The sequence below is a fragment of the Uloborus diversus genome, chromosome 4 (genome assembly GCF_026930045.1).
Source record: "Uloborus diversus isolate 005 chromosome 4, Udiv.v.3.1, whole genome shotgun sequence".
In the NCBI taxonomy this organism is placed as follows: Eukaryota; Metazoa; Arthropoda; class Arachnida; order Araneae; family Uloboridae; genus Uloborus; species Uloborus diversus.
This window is the reverse complement of record NC_072734.1, coordinates 45,677,236-45,689,647: the sequence shown is the minus strand read 5'-3', so window position 1 is coordinate 45,689,647 and position 12,412 is coordinate 45,677,236. Positions and strand designations below refer to the sequence as shown.

The 12,412-nt window shown below is 32.9% G+C and overlaps 1 protein-coding gene across 1 annotated transcript; it reads right to left on the bottom strand.

The window, feature by feature from the left end:
* Positions 1–513: 513 nt before the first annotated feature.
* LOC129219684 (macrophage migration inhibitory factor-like) lies at positions 514–12,308 on the bottom strand. The gene is made up of 4 exons (XM_054853961.1): positions 12,221–12,308; positions 11,995–12,105; positions 6,609–6,781; positions 514–870 (listed from the first exon to the last, which is right to left on the bottom strand). Exons 2-4 carry the CDS (start codon positions 12,100–12,102, stop codon positions 798–800), a joined length of 354 nt encoding a protein of 117 aa, XP_054709936.1. The 5' UTR covers positions 12,103–12,105; positions 12,221–12,308; the 3' UTR covers positions 514–797.
* Between the last annotated feature and the right edge of the window lie 104 nt (positions 12,309–12,412).

Genomic DNA, 12,412 nt, shown 5'->3' with positions numbered 1-12,412 from the left:
AGCTTTAGCCCATGCGTTAAGAGGAGCTGAGGCTGTGTTTTGCGAATTTGCGTTATTCTAAACACATTTGCGCAAAATTTACATTTTGCTGTTAGTAGACAGGCCCGAAGTACTTTGCTGTCAGTTGATCGGCCCAAAGCATGACCGGCCCCATCGGGCAAATGCCCGGTTGCCCGCCGGCTGTATCCGCCACTGGCCCCCTGCATCCGCTACCAATTTCAGATAAAGGAGTCATTAAAAGCCAATATTAACTCTCAAGATTGTGTTTAACATTAAAATTAATCAATTTATCATCAGTTCCAAGAATGCAACAAATTACTTTTAATTTGATCATAAATTATCCTAACATGTTATTGTGAAAAACTGGTGCATGCACAGTTAAAATATTTACACTCACCCCCCTTTAAGGGTGCCAATATCAAATTTGTGTGGTTTTACTATTTCAAAATCTTTTGTTTTTCATACAGATTATAAAAGTTTGAAACAGTATTTCGGAACACAAACACATACTAGTTATTTTCAAATTACATTTTATTTCACAATTGATGCATTATAAATATGTCAAAACTGCATCTACAGCTTTACATTTCTTAATCACAATATTTTAAATGCACTTCTAGATTTTAATTGAATGAAAACATTAAATGTCTCTCTTGTATTGGTCATTTTTCTTTTGAATTAACTAGAAAAATGTTGACTGGAATGCAAAAAAACTTATTATATTATTACAGTTCAATAATCTTCTTTATTAAGGAATGAAATCAAATAACAATCAATTTTCTCTCTCTCTCTTGAAATTACAGTTCAGCAAAAGTGGTTCCAGAATAACCAACATTAGCTCGTTCATAATCCACAAAATTGATGTACATCCTGTAAAGGCAAATGGCTCAAATCAATTCATGATTCAATTTTTTTTTTAAAGAAAGAAAAGAAAAAAGCATTCACTGATAAGTTAAATAATGAATAAATTACTTTGGAATTTTTTGATTTCATACAAATTTTTAACATCACATTTCCAAGTTAGATACTACACTTCAAAAAATAGAGATCATGCATGTATTGTCTATAGCATAAACTTGATGCACAACCCTTTCAATTTTCAATATTGATTTCCATTTTCAAATTTTTTTCCTACACTAGGGGGCTCTGCCCCTGCTTGCTGACGCTCACCAACCCCGGAAAATTGCTTTGCAATCTTATTTGATTCACAAAGAATTAAACTGTCAATTAGAAAGAAACAGATTAAAAATGCATTATGAGTTTCCTTTGAAACAAAAAGCACCCCTTCCCAGGTTTCAAAATAATTTGTACCAACTTGCAGAGCAAGAGCTAAGGGGGTCCTGAGCAATGCAAAAATGCAGTTTTGTACGTTTAAAAAGTCGCTTTCATATTCGTGGTCTCTAGTAATATATTTTGCTCTTTAGCTCAGAGCTTGAATTTTGTTGAGCCTAAGATCTTCCGTTAAAATCGAAACCCTCAAAGTTTGTGAATAAGAAAGAAAAAACAAGCTAATCTAAAAGATTTAACTATGGCAACGCCAAATAAAGCATCAATAATTTTAATGAAAATGAGATTATTTGAACTTTATTTTTAACCGCTTGTAATTTTTTTTCCTTTGGATATAGAAGCTTAGTTTTTCGACCACAGGTCGAGTTAGATCTGGAGTAAAAAAAGCCACTCTTTTCAGTGGTGTCAAAAAAAAAAGCGGGACAATTCCTTCACTTTTTACTAATGGATTTAATGAAGAAAGTAGTGCCTAAATTTCAGCTGAGCCTAAAAAAATTCGAGCAAAAAACGCAAATAACTCCAACCATAATTAAGTTACAGCATCGAAACAAATGCCGTTGAACACTGAAAATTCCACCCTTTCCAACAATATATAATATTAATATGTGCAAGTAATTTTCACACCTTTAATAGGCAATTTACGTGAAATTTGGACTTAAAAAGTTAATTACAAAAAAAAAAAAATCAAATTTTAAAAAACAAAACCCCAGGTGCAAACTATTGGGGCTCAAAGTAATTTTGTACCAAACTTCAAAGCTGTAGGTGCTATGGGGTCTGCTGGACGCAGGTCCACCACAGATTTCCTTTCAAAATTTCCTTTGAGCCAGGCGCGGATCCACGGGAGGGGAACTGGGGGAACGTTCCCCCTCCAAAATCCCAAGTGTACCTAAAAATTTTCAAAAGAGAGTACGGGAAAATAATTCCGTTTTTCAAAACTTGAACTATAAGAAAGGTGCCAGAAAAAGTAAGGAGAGAATTTCAAAAGCGGATCTAAAAAAAGGAACTGCTGGAATGTCCCCCCACCCTACACACACACACTTTAGAACGTGAACTAAGGCACCAGGAAAAGCAATTAGGCAACAACAGAAACGGATCCATGGAGGGAACTGGGGGAACCTTCTCCTCCCCTCAAAACCCCCATATATACCTAAAAATTTTCACAATAGAGTGTAGAAAAAATCTTCTGTTTTATAGAACTTAAACTCGAGGAAAAGCTCCAGAAAATTCGATCAAACAATAGCAGAGGCGGATCCCTGGAAGGGAACTAGGGGAACGTTCCCCTTCCTCTAAATTCTCATGTGTACTTAAAAATTTTCACAACGTATTACAGCGAAGTTCTCCAGTTATATAGAACTTTAGCTTGAAGAAAAGCGCAAGAAAAAGATAGGAGAGAATTGCAAAAGCGGATCTAAAGAGGAAAACTGGGGATTGTTCCCCTCTTCCCTGCATAAAAATAAATAAATAAATAAAGACAAACCTGTTTAAACTGTTTTTTGCATTTATTTGGTGAAGGATTGATCATTATATTTAAAGCTACTGCAATTCAGTGGCGCTATTAGAGGTGGAGGCTGGAGGGGGGGGGGGCACAGGGCGACAGGATCCGTGATCCCCCAGAAGGCTGAGTAGAATGTTTTTGTAAAACATTTCCTATAATTAAAGACAAAAATAGAACGTACCTTGGAAACAGTCGCCTTTTTTAGTCGGTCTAAAAATAAGAAAGTCTTCATAATGTCGGAAGTCCGCTTCCTCCGCCAATACCTTTAAAGCGCGTCTCAAATCTTGTTTTCAGGACTTCAATTTTGAAAATTTTAAAGGGAGAACTACCTAACACCTCGCATTCTAATAACATCGAGAATCGTTTAAAATTGCTTTTTTGGAGCTTCAATTTTGAAAAATTGCCAAACCCCTGACGTTACCAAATATGGTCTACAGTCATTTTTTTAAGATGTCGATAACGAAAAATTTTCGGACAAGGGTCCGAATGCTCCTGTAGAAAATCTGAACATTAAAAAATTAAGGTTTTGAAAAATTTAATGGGGAAAGCGTTTAAATCCTTTATCACCGAATATCGCTCAAAAATTTCGTTTTCTAGGACTTCAATTTCGAAACATTTTTTGGGAAAAGCCCGAGAACCGTACTGCTTGAAGTATTGTCAAAGTTAGTCTGTAACTGTGTTTTTGGAAATTCAATTTCAGAAAATTTAGCGAAGGGATTTTCGATTTAAATCTATTTTACAAAAAAACGGAGGCAGCCCCCCAAAAAAATCCCATCTCTGACCCTACTGTCAATAAATATCGCCTATAATTGCGTTTTTAAAACTTTAATTTCCGCAGGTGGCCCCCCGAACCTTTCTTTTTCGTAACATCACCTGAGGCCGTCTAAAACTGCGTCCTTAAGACTAAAATTTCATCATTTTTTTTCAACAACCGCCCTATCAGATGGTGAAAATTTTAAAAGTGCACCCTCTATAAAACTTTTGTGGTTGAACCACTGGTGCAAATATTATTTCCTTTAAGCACATACAAATAGAAAAATGAACTAACTTTTTAAACTAATTATTTAAGAATTGTACTTTTAGAATTTGTAATGAATACATTTTTTTCATAAGAGGCATTAAGAAGCAGTAGATACGTTGTAAAACTCAATATTTATGGTTATTTTTTAATGAGTAATTTCATATAACTCCCCCACCCCCATAAACATACTTGCTAGAAAAGTTCCCCTCACAAATCCATAGTCTGGATCCGCCCCTGCTTTGAGCTTACCTTTTGATTCCTTTTACAAAGTATTGGCGGAAAAATTTTCACCCAAAAATCGGCCTTAATTTCCATTTTGCTCACCCCCGAATGAATATTGAATTTTTTTCGATCTGACCACATGTGGATATATGCCTAAGAACATATAAACACCTGAAACATCTATTTTGACGATCCCCCAATTAATTACAATAAGTTTTCTCGCGACATCTGTATTTTCTTCTGTATGTTGCATAACTCAAAAACGGTATGTCCTAGAAAGTTGAAATTTGGTACGTAGACTCCTGATGGGGTTTAGTTGCCTCTTTTGGTTGCATTCGACGTTCCAAAAGGGGTCTTTTACGCCTTTTTGGGGGGGGGGGGAATCATTGTTAACTCCAATGCAAGCTCCAGTGGTGTAGTAATTTAGCAAACACTTGGCGATACATTGGCAAGCTTTTGGTTGCCACTAAGGCCGTAGCCGGGTTTCTATGTTAAATCTGCCCTAACGGCTCTTTCGACTTGCACTTGGGGGATCATTTTGGTGTCGAATAAAAATAATTTAGCCAAATTTTCAGCTCTTTATCTGAAACCACATACGAGTTTTTCAAAAAAAAAAAAAAAACCCTGTTTTTTCGACTGCAATTTTTTTTCTCATTCTTATGCATAAAATACATGACAAATTCTTATAGTCACAATTTTAAAACGAAAAAGGGATAATGTTTATTAAAAGCCAAGTACAATTACCGCAAACAATAAAATATGATACATCGAAGCACAGCCTGCTGCCTCAGGTAATCAATTTTTTTTTCAACCAGAATTGGCTTTTAATAAAATTCTTTTTTTTTTTATTAATTGTTTTCTATTACAGATTTTTTACTGAGACAGCTAATAATAGTACCAACATTCAGCGATGATGATTATTCAACTGACAATGATAATGAATTGAGCGTAAGACATTCTGAAGATGATTTCAGCAACGGAAGCGAAAACGAAAATTATTTTGGAGAGTCAGAGTGAGCGTCCATGAACTTGATGAATAGTTGGTAAAAATAAAATAAAGTTCCTTGCTACAGTTTTACATGTTATTAATTAATATGTAAAGCACTGTTTATTTGAGTGTTTTTAATTATTTATTCTTATGGAAGATCGATGCAAAAAATTTTATTTCATAAGTACTTGACCATTTATCTATATATATAAAAAAATGGATGTATGTAGTGTGTGTATGTTCCCTATATAAATCTCCAGTTTTAATCGGATTTCTTCCAAATTTGGCACAGAGGTAAATTGATGCTCAGGAATTCATATAGGCTGGTTTTTGGAACTAAAAAAAATATCCAAAGAGGTTTAAGTTTATATTTTTAACCATAAAATTGATCTTTTCTACTTGAACGAATTTTCGTATAGTTATGAATTCGGTCTGAATGAATAGATTTCTGAATGAATAGAATGAATGATGAAATTTCTTCAAAGATTAACTATAATGGTTAAATTTGTGAACCTTGGTTCCAAGCAAATGAAAATGATTAGCAATTTATAACCACCAGGGGATACATTTTAAATGAAATCAACACTAAGAGTATTCTCAACGTTGGTCATTAATGCCGATTCGCGACAAGTGTAGAGCATGTTCGGCAAGAAAGTCGAAGGAAAAAGAAATGCTGTTGTTCAGCTTGCCTGAAAACATACAAAATAACCGAACACTTGATCCCTTCATTCGAAAAACACCACCAAAAACCCGTAAAGCGGAGTGTTATTGTCTATTAACAACACCGAGACTGAATTCTTTATTTTCTGCACTGTGGGCTGTTTGTTTAGCTTTTGGACATTGAGGATGATTTTGAATTAATCGGAAAAGAGTGTAACTATGTCCAAGAAGAATATTTTGTATATATTTGTGCCTGCTAATAAGGATTGACTTTAATTTTTTTGGTAAGTTTACGACTCTTTCTAAGGAGACATTGAATGATTTATTTCTGAATAAAATGTATGTGACGAGTACTGTTGCATTTTTTGATGTCTTAGGGAAAGCAAAATCTACAAAGGCAGCACAATGCTTTTCTTTCGAAGCATCACGTAAAAGGTTGTCCCACAAGATGTGCAAAAGACAATACTAGTTTGTCTTTGCCATTAAGACAATTTATGTACCGGTAATCTGATTCAAACTTAGACAACGTACCAGTCATTTGTATAAATAATCATAAAACTTAAGTTGCATGTAAAATAAAACATTAAAAACACTGGTTTTTATGATACACAGTTATTATTTACTTAAAAAAAAAAAAAAAAAAACTTAAAATAAATTTACATTTTTAAAAATTTAATTCATGAATTTATTATTTCAGTAATTTATATTTGAACATTGATTTTTGCATCTTCAATTTTTTAAAAAAATGAAATTCCCTACATTTTTCAGTTTTTTAAGAAAATTTTCAAATCCTGGATTTTTCCTGTTTTTTTTTTTTTTTTTTTTTTGAGAATTCCTTATGTTTTCCCAGTTTCTTCAGTTTTCACTACGACATGGCTTAAAACATTCTCAATAAAGAATAACTAACAGCAGAAAACAAGAAAAAATACTAATACCTGTCAGGATTAATCCCAAGATTTTCTTTGATATGAGGGAATAACCTTTCAGATATGGCAACATTCTGTTTTTTTCCCAAGCTGCCAATACTTCCTAAAGTTGCAAAAGCACATGGTTCAGATGTTCCACCCCAAGACATCATCTGATCTGGATGTATGTGAACAACTACATACTAAATTGAAAAAAATGTTAATTAAAAAAGCAACAAGAAGGATGTGTTAACATGCAAAAAAAAAAAAAAAAAAAAAAAAGAGCTTTAAAGTAACATTAATAACAAAACCAGGCTTGGAAACTTGAGGTGAGTTCAAAAATAGATAATGTATATTAAATTTATCCTCTTGAAATTAATAATATCAAAAAAAAAAATAAATAAATTTCTACAGTAAAGTCCATCATTTTAACATTTTTTATTTTCCCCTTCATTTGACATGGTCCTACCTTCATCTCAAGATCCCAATTTCCTCACGTTTTCTCATCTCATCCCAAGACTCATATTTCACAACTGATAGATATAGCCCCCATGTTAAATTCATCATATTGAAATTGATACATCAAAAAAAAAAAAAAAAAAAACATTTCTACAGCCAAACCTATCATTACAAAATTTTATAGGGAGTGTGGTACAGACTCAATGCACATTATTATAGAGAAAATTATTAGAAACAACTCCCACAAGTATGGAAATACACTGATTTCTCAAAGTCGGGAGTAGGGGACTAAATATAGCAATCTCGTTTCAGCAATCAAAACTTTACGCTGAAGCTCATAAATTTTCTTAATGTTACTTTTTGATACAAAGGTGAATTCTCTAAAATTGAAAAAAGTAATGATAAAATTTTCAGTTCTTTTTCAACGGGTTTTCAATTCATTTTCAACGTTTAAAAGCATAAATGTGCAGGAACACTGTATACACGTGTTTTGGCATTACAAGGAATGCTTTTTTCAATGCACAAGATGTGAGCTTATAGATTTAAAGACATCCGACAAAAATCAGATTTTTTTACATTCATTAGCTCACATTTTATGCACTGAAAAAGATGTTCCTTGTAATGCAGAAACACGTGTGGTCAGTGCTCCTGCACATTTGTGCTTTTAACGTTGTTTCATTTGCTTTAAAAAATATTTACGTTTGGTGGACTAGAAGTATCGATTGATATAATTTGTTTTAATTCCAACTTGATTAATCCTACCTTTTATGTATCTGCTTATTTTTAATTTAAAAAATAACTTATTTGTAAAAATATTGACATAAACAAACTCTTTTAAATAATGCATAATTAAATTTCAGCTGGAATTTTGCTTTAAAAACTATTATTTGGACATGGAGGTAATGAGTTCAAAATTCGTCACGTCTGTATCGGTGGTTCTTCTTAAAACATAGTTGGAACTCGGTAACTCGGTACTCGGCCAAAGTGCTACTTGGTACGTCTCTAGAGATGATCACTATTATGAAGAATTAGTACATGATTGAGAAAAGTCAAAAAAAAAAAAAAAAAAAAAAAAACTGGGTTTTCTCAAAAAAAAAAAAAAAAACCTGCATTTTTCCAAAAAAAAAAAAAAAAGAAAGGCCAAAAGAGACCACCTCTTTTAAAGGGAGGTCTTTTTTTAAATAAAGGGATTTTTGCAGCCCTGCGACTAACTAAAAATGAGGCCCAAAGCCCCCAGAAGGTTCTATATATAATGGAATATAGTGGTTTATCTACATGGTTTGGGGGCCCCTTTAACTATCACAGAACCATATGTAAATCATTTATCATGTGCACTTATGAATCTCCTTTGGGGCCTCTCTTAATTGTGACATGGTAGTTTCGCTGCTGGCAGAATGAAGACAAATTCTGAAACAATTTTTTTAATATGAATACAATTTTTTAATTAACAAGTCATTATTTTTTGACCATTGCTTTAAAATTGCTTAATTTTTGTTTAATTGTAATGCTATGCACGATTCTTTACGTAATGTACCCCCCCCCCCCCCGGCCTTGTGGGACTAGAGTCTGATTACTGCAGGGACATGCGGGGCACAGGCCCCTCCTCTTAGATTTCAGAGGGGCCTAAAATCCCCTTAATTTATCATGCTAATTAAAAATAAATAATGATTTCACACAAAACCCTAGAGTTGATATCATTGATATTTTTGCAAATACTGAGGCAAAGAAAAAGTCTTAAGTATAGAGTAAAATTCCCATTAAAAACTTGATCTCTCTGCAAATCCTAAAACCACTCCAAGTTTAGTCTGTATTTACTATCAAAAGTTATATCATAGATAACTTTGATATTATTTACGGTTAACTGCAATGGGCAAAGTTTAATCACATCAAATCATGAGTGCCCCTATGCAAAATATTGAGGGGGGGGGGGGGGCTCAGATATTTTCCACATGGTTTAGCAGGTTATTTTCCCCATAGAAACCGATTTCAGTACAGATTCGAGTTATTAAAGTTTGATATTTTTATTAATTTATTCATAAATGGCTGGAGAAGAAATGTCTCTTCATTTTTGCAAAGAAAAAAAGTAGGGGAGAGGGGGGCACCTTTGAACAATTTTTTGAAAAATCAACATATTTCTTATTCAGATTATAATTATTAATGTTTAAATATTTTATGATAAAAAAGAATGCATTTCTTTATCATATAAATCAATATCAAAATTTTTACTGATAAATTAAATATGATACAAAGCTTTAAAATTTGTAAGTATTTCTGTTCAAACGTGCCCCATGTAGGGGCACCTTTGAACAAGCATGGGGCACCTTTGAACAACAAAATAAAATTGTAATAATAGAGTGATTTTATCAAAAATCACATACCTTTAAGAATTACAAAATAATAAGAATAAAATTAGAGCATTTTATTTAACTGAAATTAAAAATTTATGACTATTTAATTAATTTTATATGAATCAAAATTGACATCAAAGAAAAATGTTGTAACAGCACGTAAGGTCCCTCCAGAAATCTGTGATTGTGGCAGTTTTTTTATTATATTTTGGAAATCTACTGTGCTGGTGTCTGATGCTTCTGGAAAGTAAAATTTATTGCTTTCCTTTTTGCGATGAAACCCGACATTAAATTAAGTTTCGTCTTGCAATTGCTGTTCAATTTGACCATCGTAATGAAGAATGGTTCGTTTAGTTTGGAATTGAACTATAATGAAATAATTGACATGTAAATCTTCTAGAACAAGAGCTTTTTCCTCTTCATCTGTATCCAAAATAATATCTTCAAAATTGGAATTTTTTTTTTATAAAAGACATTTTTCTCTAATAGGAATAATGACAATATGCAAAATAAAAAACAAGAGTGGTAATTAAAAGTAGTGTTTATATATCAGTAGAACTTTAATATTAAAAAACAGACTTCAGTAATTTGTATGTCTTCATTTTCATAATTTTCTTTTAAATCCAAAATAAAATAGTAATATTTAGGTGCATTTATAACTCTTTTCTTCTAAGTTTCATTTGTTCAAAGGTACCCCATCATATGGAATTAGGAATTAGAACAATTTACTCAAGTATGCTTAAGAATAATAACTAGAGACGTACCGAGTACTCGGTAACTACTCGGTACTCGGCCTACTTGGCCAATTTGGAGACAAGGGGATAGTTTTGCTTCAAAAACTTAATATGATTATTCCGACTTTTCACCTCCATGAACTTGAATTTCAGGGATGTAAATTAATGTAAAAAAAAGTGAACATGTTTTCATATGTTTAACATGTGCAGATTGTAGCAATGAAGGAAAAAAAAATTTCCCTGAAAAATGCATCTATTAGGCCTATATTAAATGATAGAGGGAAAATAAATCAACAATAGGCATTAGAGACGTACCAAGTACTCGGTAACTACTCGGTACTCGGCCAAATTCTGATCAGATACTCGGCCAATACCGAGTAGTTGCAAAAAATTGAATATTGTCTAAAGCAGTACTAAAATTTATAAAAAAAAAGCAAGCATTTTAGTCTGCAATCATTTACAATTAAAATTTATAAGTCAAATTTAAATTTTGAGAATAATGAAGTTTGCAATGCTTCAATGGAATGAATCTTTATTTTAATGTCCCCAAGTTATTTATTAAAAATTATGCAAAAAAGGTAAGTATAGAAAATATGGAATTTTTATATTAAAAATGGATTTTTGCTACAAACAAAAATTAGTTATAAAAAATATAAAAATACCTTTGCTTAAAAAATAAAAGGAAATAAAACAATGTTAAAAGTACAGTGCAGGAACACTGCAGACACGTTTTTAGCGTTACAAGGAATTCCTTTTTCAATGTTTAAAATGGGAGCTCGTAGATTTAAAGGCATCCGACAAAAGTCGGATTTTTTTGTGGAATGTCTTTACATTCTTTAGCTCACATGAAAAAGAATGTGACATTACATTCTTTAGCTCACTGAAAAAGATGTTTCTTGTAACGGGGGGGGGGGGGCAGAAACACATATCTGAAGTGTTCCTGCACATTTGTTGTATTAAAAAAATTATTTATGTTTGGCAGCCTAAAACTATAATTGATTGGTATATACAGTGAAACCCCTCCTAACGGACACCCCTCTTATGCTACTCGGTAACTCGGTACTCGGCCGAGTAGTGAAAGGCCGAGTACTCGGTACTCGGCCAAAGTGCTACTCGGTACGTCTCTAATAATAACAAAACAAAACCTAAAAGTTAAAGCTAAAACTTATCTTTAAATATTGTAAAATCATATAGAATTATAGAATTACAGGATTTTTAACAAAAACCTTACAACTTTATTTTGAAAACTTTAGATTTCAGAGAGAAAAAAACACATACCTTGCTCAGACAATAGTATGCATGCAAAATGATCAAACTTGGCTTACTTTGCTGCAGTGAAACAATAGTAATGTGCTGCCATACACATTAAAAACATAACATTTTTTAAAAAAATAATATTTAGTGTTCAAAGGTGCCCTACCCCCTCTCCCCTACTAAAAGCAAGGAAGTTCCAATTTCCAAGGCGGGGGGGGGGGGGGACTTGAGCCCCCACTTGCCCCCCTATATGGGCACCCTTGCATCGAATATAATTATCATATACTATATCTCTTCTACTTTTTAAATGTATAATACTATATTGTGATATGAGGTTCTACCAAATTTAGCATGGTTGTGTTAATACGCAATTATCGAAATATTTTATAGCTTCATTATATAGAATAGGCGGGAATAGGAGGGGGGGGGGGGGCACAAAATGAATTTCATGCCCAGTGTCTTCAAAAATCTTAGTCGGGCACTAGGGGGCCCTGAATCAGAACTGTGCCCCATGTCCAATATCAGAATGATCGGGCTCTGCATGGGACAGTGCGATAATCAGGCCCTGGGAAAATCCAAACAAGATGAAGATCTAAACAAAGAAATTTAAAATTTAGTTACCGAAATAGGCTTCTTGAGAACATCTGCAACCAATTCTGCAGTGCTTTTTAAAAATCCACTTGGTACTTTTTCCGAAGGGACATTGGTATTAATTGTAAATGTAGGCATTTTCTATAAAATAATTATTAGTTTTAGTACAAAAACAAAACAAAGCTGTTAAAAAACAAAACAATTAAAAAACTTTTTGGCACAAAATTTAATACCGTTATATATGCTTGAAACTTACAATTTTGCCGGATGGACAAGCACAGAGTACAAGAATCAAAACTTCTTCATCACAAGTCTCAAAGCTCAAGTGCTCTAGAAGCGAAGGGTCTCTAGTCCATCAAATGTGCAAAAAATGATGTACGATACAAACAAAAAAAGCAGTAAAAACTAGGAAAAGAAAACAAACAATCATTCTGAAGTTTTTATCAGT

What these genes read in the sequence shown, in the direction of transcription:
- LOC129219684 (XM_054853961.1), bottom strand. Translation starts at nt 12,102, where the DNA reads ATGCCTACATTTACAATTAATACCAATGTCCCTTCGGAAAAAGTACCA. An exon ending in TTCTCAAGAAGCCTATTTCG is followed by an intron (nt 6,782 to 11,994) that starts GTAACTAAATTT and finishes TTTTCAATTTAG; the next exon opens with TATGTAGTTGTTCACATACA. An exon ending in CTTGGGATTAATCCTGACAG is followed by an intron (nt 871 to 6,608) that starts GTATTAGTATTT and finishes TTGCCTTTACAG; the next exon opens with GATGTACATCAATTTTGTGG.